Here is a 16,632-nt window from a genome sequence, read left to right on the forward strand (position 1 = left end):
GTGGTAGGCGGAATGCAAAGATGTCCCCTAAGGGTCCTACCTCCCTGGTGTACTTGCTGTACATAATACTTTTTCCCTGAGTGTGGGCGGGACCTTTGAATATGATAGGATAGTTACCCCATATGCCAAAGCTGATGGGATGATCTCTCCAGTCATTATACCTAGTGGCTGGGATAACCTTGTCTAAGATACCATCTCAGCAGACTAGAGACAGAGGTTCTCCACTGACCTTGAAAAAGCAAACTGCCCTCTTGTGAACCATCTATGGAGAGGGCCGCTACCTGGTAAGACCCCAAGGGTGACCTTTAGGGGGTGAGTGTCAGTGATCTCAGCTGATAACTAGCAAGAAAATGGGGACCTCAGTCATTCAGCCACAAGGAAATAAATTCTTCCAACAACTTGAGTGAGATAGGAGGTGGATTCTTACTTAGTTTCCATGAGGCATGAGAATGCAGCACAGCCTACAGCTTGATTTCATTCTCAAGAGACCCTGAGTTGAGGACATGGCCCAGACTTCATATTTATAGAAACTGTAAGTTTGTGGTCATTTGTTATGCTGTGATATAAAAGGAATGCATTCCTCTCTTCCTTAGTCATCTTCTGCTCTTTTTCTACCCTACCCAGCTTTAGCCACATTGGTGTCTTTGTTCTTCCTTGAAAATGGGGACCACCAGGTTCCCAGGCCTTTGGGCCATCTGTTTCTTCTGCTTGAAAAGATTTCCCCCCAAGAAAGATCTATGGCTTCCTTCCTTCCTTGCCTCAGGTGTTTGTTCCAATGACATTGTATTAGATAGGCCCTTCCCAACCACCAAATACAAAGTAGTAGTCCCAACTCAGTGCTCATCCACCTTTGTATCCTGCTTAATTTTTTCTTTGTGGCATTTATCATTTTCTGATGTCTCATTTATTTGTTTACCATGAGAGTCTAAATTCCATGAGTTAGGGATTTTGGTTTTGTTCTCTGTTGCAGCTGTCCTTATGCATGGAATAATGCTTACAACATAGTAGGCCCTTAATAAATGTTTGTGAATGAATTAATATATTCTGGTTTTTGGCCTTTTTTTTTTTTTTTTTGGCCTTCTTTTTAAAGAGTTTTTGGTTTAAAATATTGTCATATTAAAGGAGAAAAAAAAGAAAAAATATTTTTAAAACCACAGAATTTTATAGCTTAATAACAGAAGAATGTAAAGCAAATCCAAATGCCATTAAGCTTAAAAATATAGACACTAAGAATTGCTTGGTTTCAGAGTGCATGCCCCATTGTGCAATTTAAAGCTGAGTGAATTTCTTACTACATAGGTTTGAAATACATTATACTCTAAAATTATGTTTATACACTGTAAAACTTTGACCATATACTGTATAACTTTTTTAATGCTAGCTTTTAAAAAAAATAAATCTCTTACCACTGTTTCCTACCATTAAGAAACTGACATAAACCCAAAAGCACAATTCTGATAAAAATATATATAATTCAAAATCTGAGGATTGGATATTGACCCATCACTAGTATTTAATACTAACTATTTAATAATCATTTGCTTTAATTCTCCGTGCCTGTTATCTTTGGAATGTTTTTAAAATGTCTTAGAATATTTTGATTGGCTTAGTGATGTTTACAAACCATTCTTACAAAGAGTTTCTGCCCCAGAAGCGTATCTAATTTTAGTAAGAAAAAATGGTCTTGGGGCCCCTGGGTGGCTCAGTCAGTTAAGCAGCTGCCTTCTGCTCAGGTCATGATGTCTGGGTCCTGGGATGGAGCCTCACATGAGGCTCCCTGCTCAGCAGGGAGTCTGCTTCTCCCTCTCCTTGGACCCTCCCCCTGCTTGTGCTCTCTCTTTCTCTCCAAATGAATGAATGAATGAATGAATGAATGAATGAATAAATAAATAAATAAATAACTCACTCTTTTTAAAAAAATAATCTTAAAAGTGTATGGGTATGTGTATGCATGGCTTTAAAGAAATGTCTGCATTAAGTCATTTCCCCAGCAATTTAAGCATAACCTCCTATGGTTTCTTTCTCCCTACTTTCCTTTCTCTTCCAATAATCTCTGCTTAATTGGTGCTCTTTTCCTCTCAATCTTCTTTCTCTCTCTTACTCAAAATAAAAATTCATATGAATAAATATAATAAAATCAATTGACCTAACAAAAAGCCTTAGCCATAGTTTCTCTTTTGTAGGTCTAAATATGAGTAATTCTATTCTATTCTATTCTATTTTATTTATTTATTTATTTATTTATTTATTTATTTATTTATTTATTTATTTATTTATTTTAAAGATGAGTAATTTTAAACAAGAGGTTTATCCCATGAATTGGAGTCATTGCCTTGGGAAGTCACTGAGTTTCCTGCAGGAGCACCTTCCTCTCCAGTCTGATGAGATATTCCCCATGGTTCATGTGAATCTTTTCTCTCTCCTAGGACACTCTATGTTAGCAGATATCTTGGAAGTGTAGAGCATGGGATAAATTGACACTGTGACTCAGCCATTTCAAATCAATGTTGTCAGAAATTAAGAGATTTCATTCATGTGGAAAAGGATGACCTTTTAATAATTTGGATTCTGTATTCCCAGACTAAATGGATGTTTTTATTTGCTATTAATTCATTATCGGAGAAAATGGCTATGTCCTTTCTCATTTATTCTATTTTGTAAATTAACGTACATTAAAATGGACTTTTTGTTGTTGTACAGTTCTAGCAACACGTGTAGATTCTTGTAACCACCATCGTAATCAGGAAACAGAACTGTTCTCTCACCACAGAGAAGCTCCCTCCTGCTGCCCCTTTCATTCATGCCTCCACCCATGCCAAGCCCTGAGGCCACTATGTTCTCTATCACCATAGCCTTTTCTTTTTCAGAAGGATATATAAATGACATCATAGAGAACATATCCTTTTGAGACTGGCCTCATTCACTCAGTCTGATGCCTTTGAAATTCATGCAAGTTGTGTATATCAAAAGTCTGTTTTTTTAAATTCCTAAGTACTATTCCATAGTATGGCTGTATCACAGTTGGTTTAACCATTCACACCATTTTCCCCTTCTGGTAGCTCCCGATCTGGACTCAATAGAGCCCCAAGCCTAGAGGTGGCCAGTGGTGTAAACACTGCTGGCCTGGGTGGCTCAGTTGGTTAGGCGTCTGCCTTTGGCTCGGGTCATGACCTCAGGATCCTGGGATCCAGCTCCACATTGGGCTCCCTGCTCAGTGGGGAGTCTGCTTCCCCTTCTTCCTCTGTGATCTCTCTACTCTTGGTCTCTGTCAAATAAATAAATAAAACCTTTAAAAAAATTAAAGGACATTTTGGTGTTTTCTAATTTGGGGTGATTATGAATGAATGGACCTGGCAAAATATTCATATGTATGTTTTTCTGTGACCCTAAATTTTCAATTCTTTAGGGTAAATAGTTATGATTGGAATTTCTAGCTTCTATGGTAAGTGTGTATTAAGCTGTATAAAACCCAAAATACTATTTTTCTCACCAGCAACATATGAGAATCTCAGTGGTTCTGCACCCTCATCAGCCATGTTGAGATACATAGCGCCATCCCATCAGGCTTTTAATTTTCACTTCCCTCATTACCAATGAAATCACAAAATTTTCCATGGTTTATTTGCTATCTGTATATCCCCTTTTGAGACATGTTGGTTCAACATTGCCCATTTATTAAATAGGCTGGTTTTTTGTTGTTGAATTTTGAGGACTCTGTATTGGAAGCACATTCTTTGTGAAATACATAATTTGCCAATGTTTTCTTCTAGTCAATAACTTGTCTTTTTTTTTAAGATCTTATTTTTTTATTAACTTTTGTTTCAGTTGTGAAGTCTAAGCAAAGGATCATTTTTTCCCCAAATGGGTGTCTAATTGTTTCAATATCATTTGTTGAAAGGACTACTTACTCTTTTTCCATTGAATTGACTGTAACTTTGTAAAAAAAAAAAAATTTGATCATGTTGCTTCTGTATTCTGTTTCATTTATCAATATATCTACCCTTTCAACACCACCACACGGTTTTGATTACTGTAGATTTACAGTAAGTCCTAAAATCAGCAAATCCTCCGTTTTTGTTCTTTCTTAAAATTACCCTGGCTATTCTATTTCTTTGCCCTTATAACTTTTTGAATTAGTTTATCAATATTTAAAAAAAATCTTGCTGGTATTTTGATTAGTATTGTGTTCAGTCTATGATCAGTTTGGGGAGAGCTGACATCTCTATAAAGTTGAGTCTTCCAATACATGAACACCACATGTCTCACCATTTATTTAAACCTTTGGTTTTTTCCATCAGCACTTATAGTTTTCAGCATATAGATCTTACACATTTTTGCCCTTTGTTTGGATCTACCATAAATGATAACGATTTTTGAAACTTTCAGTTTCCAGTTGTTCATTGCTAGATATTTGTGAGTTGTGAAATTATGTCTGTGAAGCCTTGTACAGTAGTTTCAATATCACTCATATTTACAAAGCTTTTATTTTTTCATTAGGACCTGTCCTTCATCTTTGTCACCCAGGTGACAGCCTGGGGCCTGGGAGGCGGTCTAGCACATAAATTCTTTCTTAAAGTCTCTGATATGCTATTTTGATCTGTGCACGCACAGCTTGAGGTGAGGCCAGATGTTTATGAACAACATTAAGAAGTCCCTTTCTTGAGCTCCTTCCTCTTCACACTCTCCCTGGCACGTTCCTGTTTCCCGTGGCTTTGGTTTTAGATGTTCCAGCCAGAAAGCTGGGGTTTTATTTTCTTCTTTCTGCTTTGCAACTGCACCCTCTTCTGGGGCCAAGAAGCAGAAGAACAGAGAGAAATAAAGTAAAGGGATTCACCCTACACCCTTTGGGTCTTAATTCCAATAGAGAGGAGACTTGCCCTCCTTCATAGTTTTAGGCTCCTGTGGTTCCTCCTTGTTGCCACTTTTACTGCTGCTACCACTGGATGATTTGGGGGCTGGGACATGAGAAAGTGGAAAGAAGAAAAGTTATTTCCCAATTCTTCTGAATGTTGGGAAATCCTTTCTCTGTTCTTTGTGCCTGAATTTTGGGGCCTTCTCCTGGAGCCCTCCCTGTTTACACCACTGGCCGCGTCTAGGCTTGGGGCTCCATTGAGGCTGGATCGGGAGCTACTAGAAAGGGAAAATGGTGAACTCACTGCTGGTTCAGTGGCATTTAAAATTCTGATCTACCCCAATATGCCTGGTGCTATTTCCTTTGATTCATCAAATAGCTGCTCTGTGCATCTGTCCAGGTTTAGGATACAGAAGGGTAGAGCGTGCTTCCTCTCTCTTACCTGCAACACTCTATGTACCAATGGGCAGATCATGGCATCCTGTTAATTTTAATGTAATTTTGGTTGCCTATGTATTTACAAGATGTCAATCTTGTTTTATCACCTTGCTTACTAGGTATGCCTTAAATTTAAAGAGATAGTTTATACTTCATGTTAACATTGAATCTACGTTTCCAAATACAACTAACATTAAGATAGATAGAGAGATAGATAGGTAATATAAACATGAGGAGGGAAAGATGTGCTTTAACTTATTTGTATTGGGATATTTACATTTGAATAGTACTATTTTTAGCAGTAAAGAAGACTCTACTAACCAATTAGTCTGAAAACTGATAGTCAACATATTTGTGATGTGCTCTCGAAGCTTCACAGCCCAGACTGTATAACTATAGTGGTCATCGCCATACGTTAAAGCATTCTTATACTTACACTGAAGATCTTTTCTTTTTAGTCACATCAATCTTGTGAGATAAGTAAGGTGATTTAGTATATTCCTATTTTATAGCCGGGACGTCTTTCTGGGTGCTGCATTGCCTGCTCACAGTCACATTGCTGTTAGCTGTAGAGTAACCAACCAGGGACTTTGTTACTCAAAGTTCACTGCATGTTTCACTAAACCGTACTCCACTGTGTAACGGTATGTGAGATGGCATGGATCAGTTCAAATGAAAAATACTGAGCTGCCTGAAACCCTTGGCAAATTCTGACAGAAGGCTTTGAAAGACAGGCTGTCCTTCAGCCTCTCTGGGTAGACATTGGACAATGTCTAGGGACTTTTAACAGAGAAAAGAAAATAATCAGTAGCAGGTGCACTTTAAGAAGAAAACCTGAAAAAAGAATTTAAAAAAAAGAAGAAAAACTGACATGGATGAAATAGAAGAAAAGGTTCCTGGAAAGTGGAAGTGGGTTCCTCAATCGTAATGAAAGATAGATGACAGCACTCCTTGGGATGTTGCCATTGTGAAGGGACATTGTGGAGGACCAGTCAGCAGGGTTTAGTGACTCACTGGAAGGCTGGGGCAAGGTGGAGGTACAGATGGAATATTCCTTGGTTGGGGTCTTTAGACGATGATATGCTCTGGATGTGAGTGAGTTGGAGCTTGAGGAAGAGTTAATTTTCAAGCTTACAGAATGTAAAACATCAGGGCAAAAGTGATTCGGAGTTCTAGATCAGGAAATGAGGGCAGATTAGGGAATCTAGAATGATAGCTCCTCATAGAAAAGGGATAGTAGAATCCTAATAACGGGTGGACTTTCCAAAGAAGAGCTCCTAATGAGCATAGAGGAGAAAATCAGGGACTAAAACTCGGAGTGTGTAAGCTCTAATGCGAAGAACTACTGAAAGTTTTATTTGAGTATGAGTTTGAAAGTATTCTATGGCTTCTGACATTTATGAATTTCAGCCAGAATAGAGGTGTGCTTAGTCATACATACTTAATGGGACTCTCACTTCTTTGAGCCCTAAGTAAATCTAGCTTCGCTGGGTAAATGTATTCACCAGAAAGATCGTCAGGGTGCACTCACTCACTCACTAGCTCCATTTGTTTACTTATGGCCTCTGTTTATTTTCCTGTCTGGGTGAGATTTGTATTTCCCAGGTACATGTCTAGACAGTTTAAATGCAAGGCATGTCTCACAGCTGAAGATTCCCGTGCACAGCACCAGGACTACTTTATATTCACAAAAACTGACAGTGCTAATGATGGTTTCTCCCTGGATGTTTACAGAGTCATTTGTTGGTTTGCATCTCTGTGGCATTTTCAGAACAGAGGAGTTATTTACATGTTGCTGTTTAACATTTCCAGAGCTTTTTTTTTTTCCTTTTTCGTTTTCTTTTCCCAGTAAGGATGATATAGTAGATGGTGAAGAAGAGGGTCATTAAATTGCCCTTTTACAAAATTTTCATTTATTCATGAGAGACACACAGAAAGAGGCAGAGACACAGGCAGAGGGAGAAGCAGGCTCCCTGCGGGGAGCCCGATGTGAGACTCGATTCCGGGACCCCTGGGGTCACACCCAGAGCCGAAGGCAGGTGCTCAACCGCTGAGCCACCCGGGTGCCCATAAATTGTCCTTTGTTAAAAGACTGTCTTACAGCTCCTTTCATTCAGTCCTCTAAACATGTTCGTATGTTGCAGCAGATGAGATTGGATATTTCATTAGAAACCATTAGGGCAGTTATTTCACAGGCAGATTTTGAAGAACCGTCGTCACTAATCTACTCTGCATGCTGCAGATCTGAGTGAGAAGGAAGCATGGATCTGTGTTGCTGAAAATCGTTGTCGTCTCTGTCTTCCAACAAAGACAAACTTCTTCGTCTTCCAATTTGCTGGCAAGGTTAAATATTTAAGTGTAAAGTATTTCCCCCCTCTTATTCACAAGGAATACATTCCAAGACCCTCAGTGGAAAATAGTATCAAATCCTATATACACCATGTGGTTTTCCTATTCATACCTGCCTATGGAAAGGTTTAATTTATAAAAAAAGATCAACAACCATAATAAAATAGAACAATTATAACAATATATCATGTAGAAGCTACGTGAAGGTGGTCTTTCTCTCGCTCAAAATAGCTTACTGTACTTACCCGTCTTCTTGCGATGATGTGAGATGATAAAAGGCCCCTATGATGAGATGAAGGGAGGAGAATGGCAGAGGAGATGTGACGTTGCATTAGGCTACGGTTGACTTTCCAATGATGTGATCCTCAGAAGGAGGATCATCTGTTGATCACAGGTAACGGAGACCTCAGAAGGTGGAGCGGTGAGAAGCAGAACCATGGAGAAGGGCACGACTGCATTTGCTGGGTTTAACTAGGAACTTCCATGTCGTGATCAAAACACTGTATCGGCCGTGAACTATTCATCTTTTACTTCTCTTGCAGCTTTCTGCATTAAACAGTGGTAATGATCTGCCAAGTGGCTGAAATGGCATAATTTTTTTTTTTTTTTTGTGGTGGTTGTTCACGTAGACTGAGATAGTTATTTATTACTGTAGCCTATTCTTATTGCCGTATAAATTGCTAGGAAAGTGTGTAAAGATCGCTTTTGTTTCTGGGTTCGCTCAAATTTGTTTCCTTGTACGAATGCCACGATGCTGTGCCATAATGGCAGTTAAAATATATGAGGGTGCATTGGCTATTATAAGAAAAAAACCCTTTTATTGGACCCTAAGTGTTCAGTTGCTTCTCTGGGTTGGCGTGCATGAGGCCTGTTTGGTTTAGGAAGGTAGGGGGTGAGGGGAGGCCAGGGTGCCCCCGAGATGTTTTCCAAGGCTCTATCAGGGCGTGATGGCCTGTGGTGTCTATGATAGAATCATGTGATAGACTCACAAGAGCGACTAGAGCGCTGGACGTGAGTGCTGATATTAGGGAATAGCTATTTGGGAGCAACTCTTTGTTTTCCAGCAAAGGAAAGTGAAATGCAGAGGTCTAGAGTGATATATCCCTGGTCACATAGCTAGTTAGTGGCTGACCTGGAAGTAGTGCTTGGATTTCTTTTTTTTTTTTAAGATTTATTTTTATTTATTTATGAGAGGGAGAGGGAGAGAAAGAGAGAGAGAGAGAGAGAGAGAGAGGCAGAGACACAGGCAGAGGGAGAAGCAGGCTCCATGCCGGGAGCCAGACACTGGACTCGATCCCGGGACTCCAGGATTGCACCCTGGGCCGAAAGCAGGCGCCAAACCATGGAGCCACCCAGGGATCCCCAGTGCTTCGATTTCTTGATTCCCTGGCCCAGACGTCTCTTCCCTATATCTTCCATGCAGAGGTGATGATTTCCACTAGATAAAATCTGGTATAATTTTGGTGTTGAATAATGCCTAAGCATTTATTACTAGCCTCCCGAACCTAACGGGCGATAAATTGAAAGCATAATTAAGAATTGAAGAATGAATTTTTTCTAAATCTGTGGGAAATCGCCTTTGGAACAGCCTTTGGAAACATGATGCTTCGATCGTGACTCTCCTGATTGAAGAGACGTGTTGAATATCCATACTTTGTGTGTGTTAAGTTGTTGCAGGATAAATTAGGGAAAAAAAAGCTCCTGCATTTTACGTTCCAGTTCATTGACTGGGAGGAGGAACCACGCTTTTGGGCATCTTCGATTCAGCTCTTTAGTTTATTTTTTTTTTAATTTTTATTTTTTTAGCTCTTTAGTTTATAACCTGGATTCCCCATTTTATCTCCCACAAGTCTCAGATGAAGGGAGATGCTTTAAAGTAGTCAGAACTTCCTATCCGAAATGGTTTGGGGAAAAAGAAAAAAAGGTTCTAGAATCATTCTAGCATCACTAGATGAAGCAAGCTCTGCTTGCTTTGTTTCTGCTCTGGGACTAAGTGGAGGCCTATAGGAGATAAAGTGAAGTAGGAAACCCTGAGGGCATTAAAGTTATTTTAAAAAATAGGCAGATAATTGTGGGTTTTTTCTTTTTTCTTTTCTTTTTTCTTCTTTTTTTCTTTTCTTTTTTTCCTTTTTTCTTTTTTTTTTCTTTTCTCTTTCTATCTCTCTCTCTCTCTCTCTCTCTCTCTCTCTCTTTTTTTAAGATTTCATGTATTCAGTTGACAGAGGAGAGAGGGAGAGGCCGGCAGAGGCAGAGGTAGAGGGAGAAGCGGCTCCCGGGGGAGCAGGGCCCGTGGGGGGCTCGATCCTGGGACTGGGCGCCCAGCTGCTGGGAGCCTGTGTCTCTTAGGGCGCCGTCCCCACCGCGGTCCCAGATGCGGTCGCAGTGGCCTGCGCCACCCGCAGGACAGTGCGGCGCATCGGTGCCGCCGCTGGGACTGTCACCACCGTAGCCCTGCGCCTCCTGTAGGACACGGGGCCAAGCCCACCGCCCAGACAATGGGACGCTCATCTCCATTTACAAAGGAAGCTTCTCGGGCGTTACGTCCCTTAAGGTGTTTGCCCGTCACTCAGGGGCAGGTGGCCCCGAGGCGCGGCACCCGCCTTAACCGCGAACCACAGGCTGGTTCTCCCCGGGCCCCGGGACAGGCCGTGGGTCCGCCCCTGTTTCAGATCGTCATGCCGTTCTTTGGGTTTAGGCAGTGAGAGCGCTTAGAAAGTCAGGCCTGAGCTTTGCATCCCTGGGAATGAGCCTGGCTCGATGGTGCAAGCAGGGATCTGTAAGCAGCTCCTGGGAGAAGAAAAAGGGATCGAAATTGTTAGAGGTGATCAGCAAGGGGGGAGGAGAACCTGCAAATGTCTGGAAAAAACTAGGAGAGCTCCTATTGAGCTCTTTATTGGGTACTGAAGAGTGTACAGAGTAAGTCACTACATGATTTATGAAAAGTCATTATGTCTTTTTCCAGCGGGAAAATGGAATAATGAATTTTTTTTAATTACCCCAGAATTGAAGCTAATGCCGTTTTTCGCAAAATCACGGATTAAAGTGTCCTCTATATACACATCTTCTTTGTGAAGAATATTTAAAAGTCTCTATACTAATTGCAAATAATTGAATCAGTGTGATGATTTCCACTGATTTGAAAGTCACCAAAAAGCATTTTAGTTCATATTCTGATAAGAAATCATAATATGCTACTTAACAAGTAAATCACTTTCTTTTTCTGTGTTCACGATTTTTATGTTATTACATTATGACGTTAGGTGTGCAGATGTCACCAGAATGCTCCTATTTCAATTTCTTTAAAAGCATTGAATTCAAAAGGTATGTTTTAATTTATTCTTTTTATATTTTATATATTTTATTTTTTTATATTTTTATATTTTGAAACTTGCCATGATTTAGTAACATAATTGAGTTTCCTTTTCACCTAACGTATTCATTATTTTAATTGGTATTTTGGTAAACTATACAAATTTTCCTAATCCCCTTTCCTGACATCTTTGATAAAATACTGACATTTAGAAGGAATTGGCTGAAAGAAAGACACCATTTGTATCCCAATTAAAATTAAAAACAAATTTCAGGGAAAGACATGATGGAAGAAAATGAAGCATCGCATCTCTAGTATTAGTTAGACCTGGGAAGAAGTCATGGCAAAATGTCATGCCTGGGGGGTGGCTTGCTTACCTATTCTCAAAATGAGATTTTTTTTTTTATTCTCAAAATGAGATTCAAGGGCAAAATGTCATTTGTGTCACAGTTCCCATGTGACAGTGACACCATTTATTCTGTATATTTTCTTGCCCGGGAAAAGAAATTAGAGAATCTTAAAGGAGGGTAGTTATTCATTTTGTCCTTATCCTTCATTATTGTGAAGCAGGAAATTCGTATGTTGATGACGATAATGATGATGGAAATTTTCATGATAAAATCATCATCATCATTAAATAGAGAAGGGTTTATTTTTTTTTAATTTTTATTTATTTATGATAGTCACAGAGAGAGAGAGAGAGAGAGGCAGAGACACAGGCAGAAGGAGAAGCAGGCTCCATGCACCAGGAGCCGATGTGGGATTCGATCCCGGGTCTCCAGGATCGCGCCCTGGGCCAAAGGCAGGCGCCAAACCGCTGCGCCACCCAGGGATCCCTAGAGAAGGGTTTATCGATGACCAGCAGAGATAGGAAGAAGATAGAATCCTGGAATTCTGGTTCTGACACCTCGTGACCTTAGACGAGCCTCCCCATCTTTTTGAATCTCTGATTCCCGATCTGACCAGGGAAAGGCCGGTACTGGAGCAGGTCGGCCGTCGATTCGGGCTCCGCGTGGCCCTAACTTTCCCGCCTTCGCCAGCGGAGCCTCCCTTAACCTCATCTCTTACACAACGGTGCTGGGGAAGGTGCCGGATCGCGTCTGTGGCCTGTGGCCTCGACAGGCAGGACTGTAGGGCTGCGTCCCCTCTCCTGTCCTGTGCAGCTGTAGCTGCAGCAGCAGGTGCGCCCCGCGCAGTCGGGGCCGCGTCCGCGCTCAGGGCCCGGAGGCCCCACCGTCCTCAAGCAGCTTCGACCCTCCGTGCACCTGCCTCGTAAACCCCCACTTGGCTTTCTTTTCTAATAAAAAATAACAGCAACCCTATTAACAGGTTTGAATGTTTTCAGACTAGATTCGTTTCATGGAGCAGCAAGGAAGGTGAATAGCTCAACCTGCGGTCTCCAGGAACGTGCGCGTGTGGGCTTCTGTTAAGGAGAGAGAGGATTCTTACCTTTCCATTTCATTTGTTTTTTGGTTGCAGGACTTCAGATGGTGGCAAAGTTGTTGGCACCATAGAAGTCAGTGTCGTGAAGATGGGGGAGATTGAGGATGGGGAAGCTGACCACGTCACGACAGACGTGCAGGGACAAAAGGTAGGTCCCTCAGCTCGATGCACAGATGATGTCGGAAATGATCGGTTTTGCCCGAGGCCTGAACCACCAACACCTCTGTGTGGCATGAAATCTCACCGTTCAAAAGCAAAATGGGAAACCAGCCGTGCACTGGAGGGCCGTGGGAACCCCCGGAGCCGGGCCTCTGTGCACGGAGGTGTGCAAAGCCACGCGGCCCTCAGGAGCACCTTCCTCTTGGCCCTGGCTCCCACGTGGAGCACTAGCGTCCTTCACTGCTGTGTTCTGCCCTGATTAACCCCACGTGAGACGCACGGAAGGTTCTGGGAAGGCTATTGCCCAAAGTCGCCACTTCACTCTCCAAACCCTCTTTAGAGACACACGGCCTGTGAGTTTAGATCCCGTTTATATGTGAAGGTGAAGAGATTTGGTAATGTTCTTGCCCGGTGACATTTCAGGGAGAGGAGCGGAGACAGCGTGGGGCCTTGGAGGAGGGGCCGCACCTGCCGCAAGTGCAGCGGCCCCCGAGGCTGAGGATGGAGGCCCCGTGCGTAGCAATGTGTGTCTGCGATTTTTACCTTCTTTTCTCTGACAAAGAGAAGCGACCTAAGTATGAATCGAAATTCCTGTCTTAGGAATGCAATTGCCTATTTATATCTGGGAAGATTCTCTATTTCCGCCATATATATCCCTGCTTATCATAAATGTGCGTCTTCTGATGATACGGCCTTTGGCGACTTCCTTCCCGGCTCAGTGGAGCATGCTTGATCTGCGGTGCTAGGAGGCATCTTCATGGGAGACGGGGGTTCTCTAACACAACAAAGATTTTGCAAAAGAAAGCCAGGACCACCCTTCAAAAGAATGGGGGTGACTGGGTGACCGGCACTGAGGGGGGCACTTGATGGGATGGGTGCTGGGTGTTATTCTATATGTTGGCAAATTGAACACCAATAAAAAATAAATTTACAAGAGAAAAAAAAAAAGAAGAAATCCTTGGGGGAATCTTAACATTAAAAAAAAAAAAAAAAAAAAAAAAAAAAGAATATTGTTTTTGCCCCGGAATAGGCAAGGGCCTTATCAGCTGGGCCGATCCTGGTTCTTCTCCCCCTCACAGGCTGCTGGAGATCATGAACATGTTCCAGGGAGGCCCAGAGTCTGAATCGGGTTGCCTGGAAATGCACGGGCTGTCGTGGGGGCAGCGGGTCGTCTTGAGATCCGTGCCTCTGGGCCCCACCGACGGGGTCCCTTCCTTTAGTCGTGTTTCCTTTGTGGTTCTGTATATAGTGCATAGCGGTCACCACCTCATGGAAGCTTCCATCAGGATCAAGGAGGCCAGACCTGGGGGCCCGGTGGGGGACTGAGGCCGGGAGTAGGACACCACTGGCAGGAACGCCTCCCGTTGCAGAGGAGGCCTCCCTTGCTGGCTGCAGATCTCTTCCCGGCCGCTCTCTGTGCTCCTCAGAGCTCCCCCCGCCGCCCCTTACTGTGTTGCTATTACGAGGTTGTGCCCATTGAATCAGACTCTTCCTAAATGGAGAACTTGAAGCCCAGGGCTGTGCCCCTCCAGAGCCCCACGTAGTGCTGCCTCCGCGCCGTGTCCTCCCGTGGCCTTCCCTTGGCACAGCAACTGAGCTCTGCTGTCTCCTCCTCTTCCCACAAGGACAGCAGCCCGATAGGGTTAGAGCTCCACCCTTATCACATTGGGTTAGAGCCCCACCCTTATCACATTGGGTTAGAGCCCCACCCATATCACATTGGGTTAGAGCCCCCCACCCTTATCACATTGGGTTAGAGCCCCCCACCCTTATCACATTGGGTTAGAGCCCCCCACCTTTATCACATTGGGTTAGAGCCCCACCCTTATCACATTGGGTTAGAGCCCCCAACCCTTATCACATTGGGTTAGAGCCCCACCCATATCACATTGGGTTAGAGCCCCACCCTTATCACATTGGGTTAGAACCCCCAACCTTATCACATTGGGTTAGAGCCCCCACCCTTATCACATTGAGTTAGAGCCCCACCCATATCACATTGGGTTAGAGCTCCACCCTTATCACATTGGGTTAGAACCCCCAACCTTATCACATTGGGTTAGAGCCCCCACCCTTATCACATTAGCTTAGAGCCCCCCACCCTTATCACATTGGGTTAGAGCCCCCAACCCTTATCACATTGGGTTAGAGCCCCCCAACCTTATCACATTGGGTTAGAGCCCCCCACCCTTATCACATTGGGTTAGAGCCCCCCACCCTTATCACATTGGGTTAGAGCCCCCAACCCTTATCACATTGGGTTAGAGCCCCCCCACCTTTATCACATTGGGTTAGAGCCCCCAACCCTTATCACATTGGGTTAGAGCCCCCCACCCTTATCACACTGGACTTGAATCACCTCCACAAAAGCTGTCTCCAGATCCCGTCCCGTCGGGTGTTGGGGCTTCCACGTAATGAATTTCGAGGAACACAATCCAGCTCATGACAATATCCCTGATATAAAATACTGCATTTTTAAAATATTTTATTTATTTATGTCTTTACGTACACGTCTATTTGTTTATGAGAGCGAGAGCAAGAGGGGAAAGTGAATGGGGGGAAGGCAGAGGGAGAGGGAGAGGATCGCCAGCAGACTCCTGCTGAGCGCGGAGCCCATCACAGGGCCTGATCCCACGACGCTGAGGTCACGGCCTGAATGGAAACCACGAGTCGACGCCCAAGGGACCGAGCCCCCCAGGCATCCCCGGCTCGAAGTTTTATTCAGTATGTGCTCCTACACAGTGACGGAAGAGACAGCGCTGAAGTCACACAGCTGGAGAAAGAAAGATTCACGAAAGAAACCGTGACGTGGACGTCTCACAGAGCGTGCCGCGTAGGTGAAACGTTGCATTAGGTATCCGGTCTTTTTTTATTTTTTTTTTTTAATCTTTGGAGTCATTTTAGGCTCATTTCTTCCTCTTTCACTCCCAGGGAGTGTCAGCAAGTCCTGACTTTATAAATATATCCAGACCCCGGTGACCTGTGGGCCCGTCCCTCCTAGGACTTCACGGATGTTTTTATAGCCGTCTCTTAAATGTCCCTCCTGCCGCCTTCCTGCCACCCCCATCATCATAGTCTGTTCTCAGCGGAGCGCTTATTAAAACGTAACAGGGACCATGTCATTCCTCCGGTGGCTTCTCCGCTCCCTAAAAGTGTGCACCGAACCCTTCCAGTGACCCACGTAAAGCCCTGCGAGTGTTGGCCCCCGTGGCCCACTCTTTGCTCACCTTCATCCGGCATCGCAACCTTCTTGTCCGTCCGTTTAACATTCCAGGTGCGTTTCCACGTCCGGCCCTTTGCTTCGCTTTTCAGTCTGCCTTTGTAGCGTTTTCCGCAGGTAACCGTGTGCTCCAGGCCCTCGCTTCCTTCCGGTCTATTTGCAAAATGTCACCTTCTCACCTGCCTTCTCTCCCAGTATCCAAAACCGCGACGTCTACCGGAAATTTTCTGTCTCCTTTCTCCTTTTTTTGTCCTTCATCCGTCTCGCTATCCACCATCACGCGTACTTCATGCATCTCATTCTTCTCTTATGTTTCTTCTTCTTGGTCACACTTACCGTCAGATGACGTTTTTTAAAGCGCTCGTCAAAACCAGTAGGCTTACGGCGCCTCGGCACGTGGTGTTTGCTACTCCAGTTCAGAATCACAAATGGTTACACCGAGAACACACCAGGTATAAGGGCATATAACCCTGCAAATAGCCTTCATGATGGTAGCAATAAACAGTATACGGAGCCGGAGCCCCCTTAAGCCTGTGCTTAATGATTCCAAATCATTTTAACCTTTGCTTTCTCTGTAGGATCTAGCACAGTGTAAAAATGACTCTGGGGTCAACTGCAAAAAATAAATAAATAAATAAATAAATAAATAAATGGGCTGAGGAAATAAGAAATATGGCAAATAAATAAATAAATAAAATAGGCTGAGGAAATAAGAAATATGGTAAATAAATAAAATAGGCTGAGGAAATAAGAAATATGGCAAATAAATAAATAAAATAGGCTGAAGAAATATGGTAAATAATAAATAAATAAAATAGGCTGAGGAAATAAGAAATATGGTTCCTGGCTTCAGAACTCAAT

General features: G+C 43.2%; 1 protein-coding gene across 16 annotated transcripts in view; it reads left to right on the forward strand.

Moving 5' to 3' along the window:
- The window catches only part of INPP4B (inositol polyphosphate-4-phosphatase type II B), a 711,205-nt gene that overhangs the window by 497,069 nt on the left and 197,504 nt on the right, over positions 1 to 16,632 (forward strand). For 15 of the 16 annotated variants that reach the window (XM_077860913.1, XM_077860916.1, XM_077860927.1 and 12 more), the window contains one exon: positions 12,429 to 12,540. In XM_077860913.1, the coding sequence (XP_077717039.1) occupies positions 12,429 to 12,540 (112 nt within the window). Of the gene's footprint in view, positions 1 to 4; positions 285 to 12,428; positions 12,541 to 16,632 lie in introns of those variants that run through there. The other variant, XM_077860924.1, reaches the window with a different exon arrangement.

The sequence above is a fragment of the Canis aureus genome, chromosome 20, assembly GCF_053574225.1.
Source record: "Canis aureus isolate CA01 chromosome 20, VMU_Caureus_v.1.0, whole genome shotgun sequence".
Taxonomy (NCBI): Eukaryota; Metazoa; Chordata; class Mammalia; order Carnivora; family Canidae; genus Canis; species Canis aureus.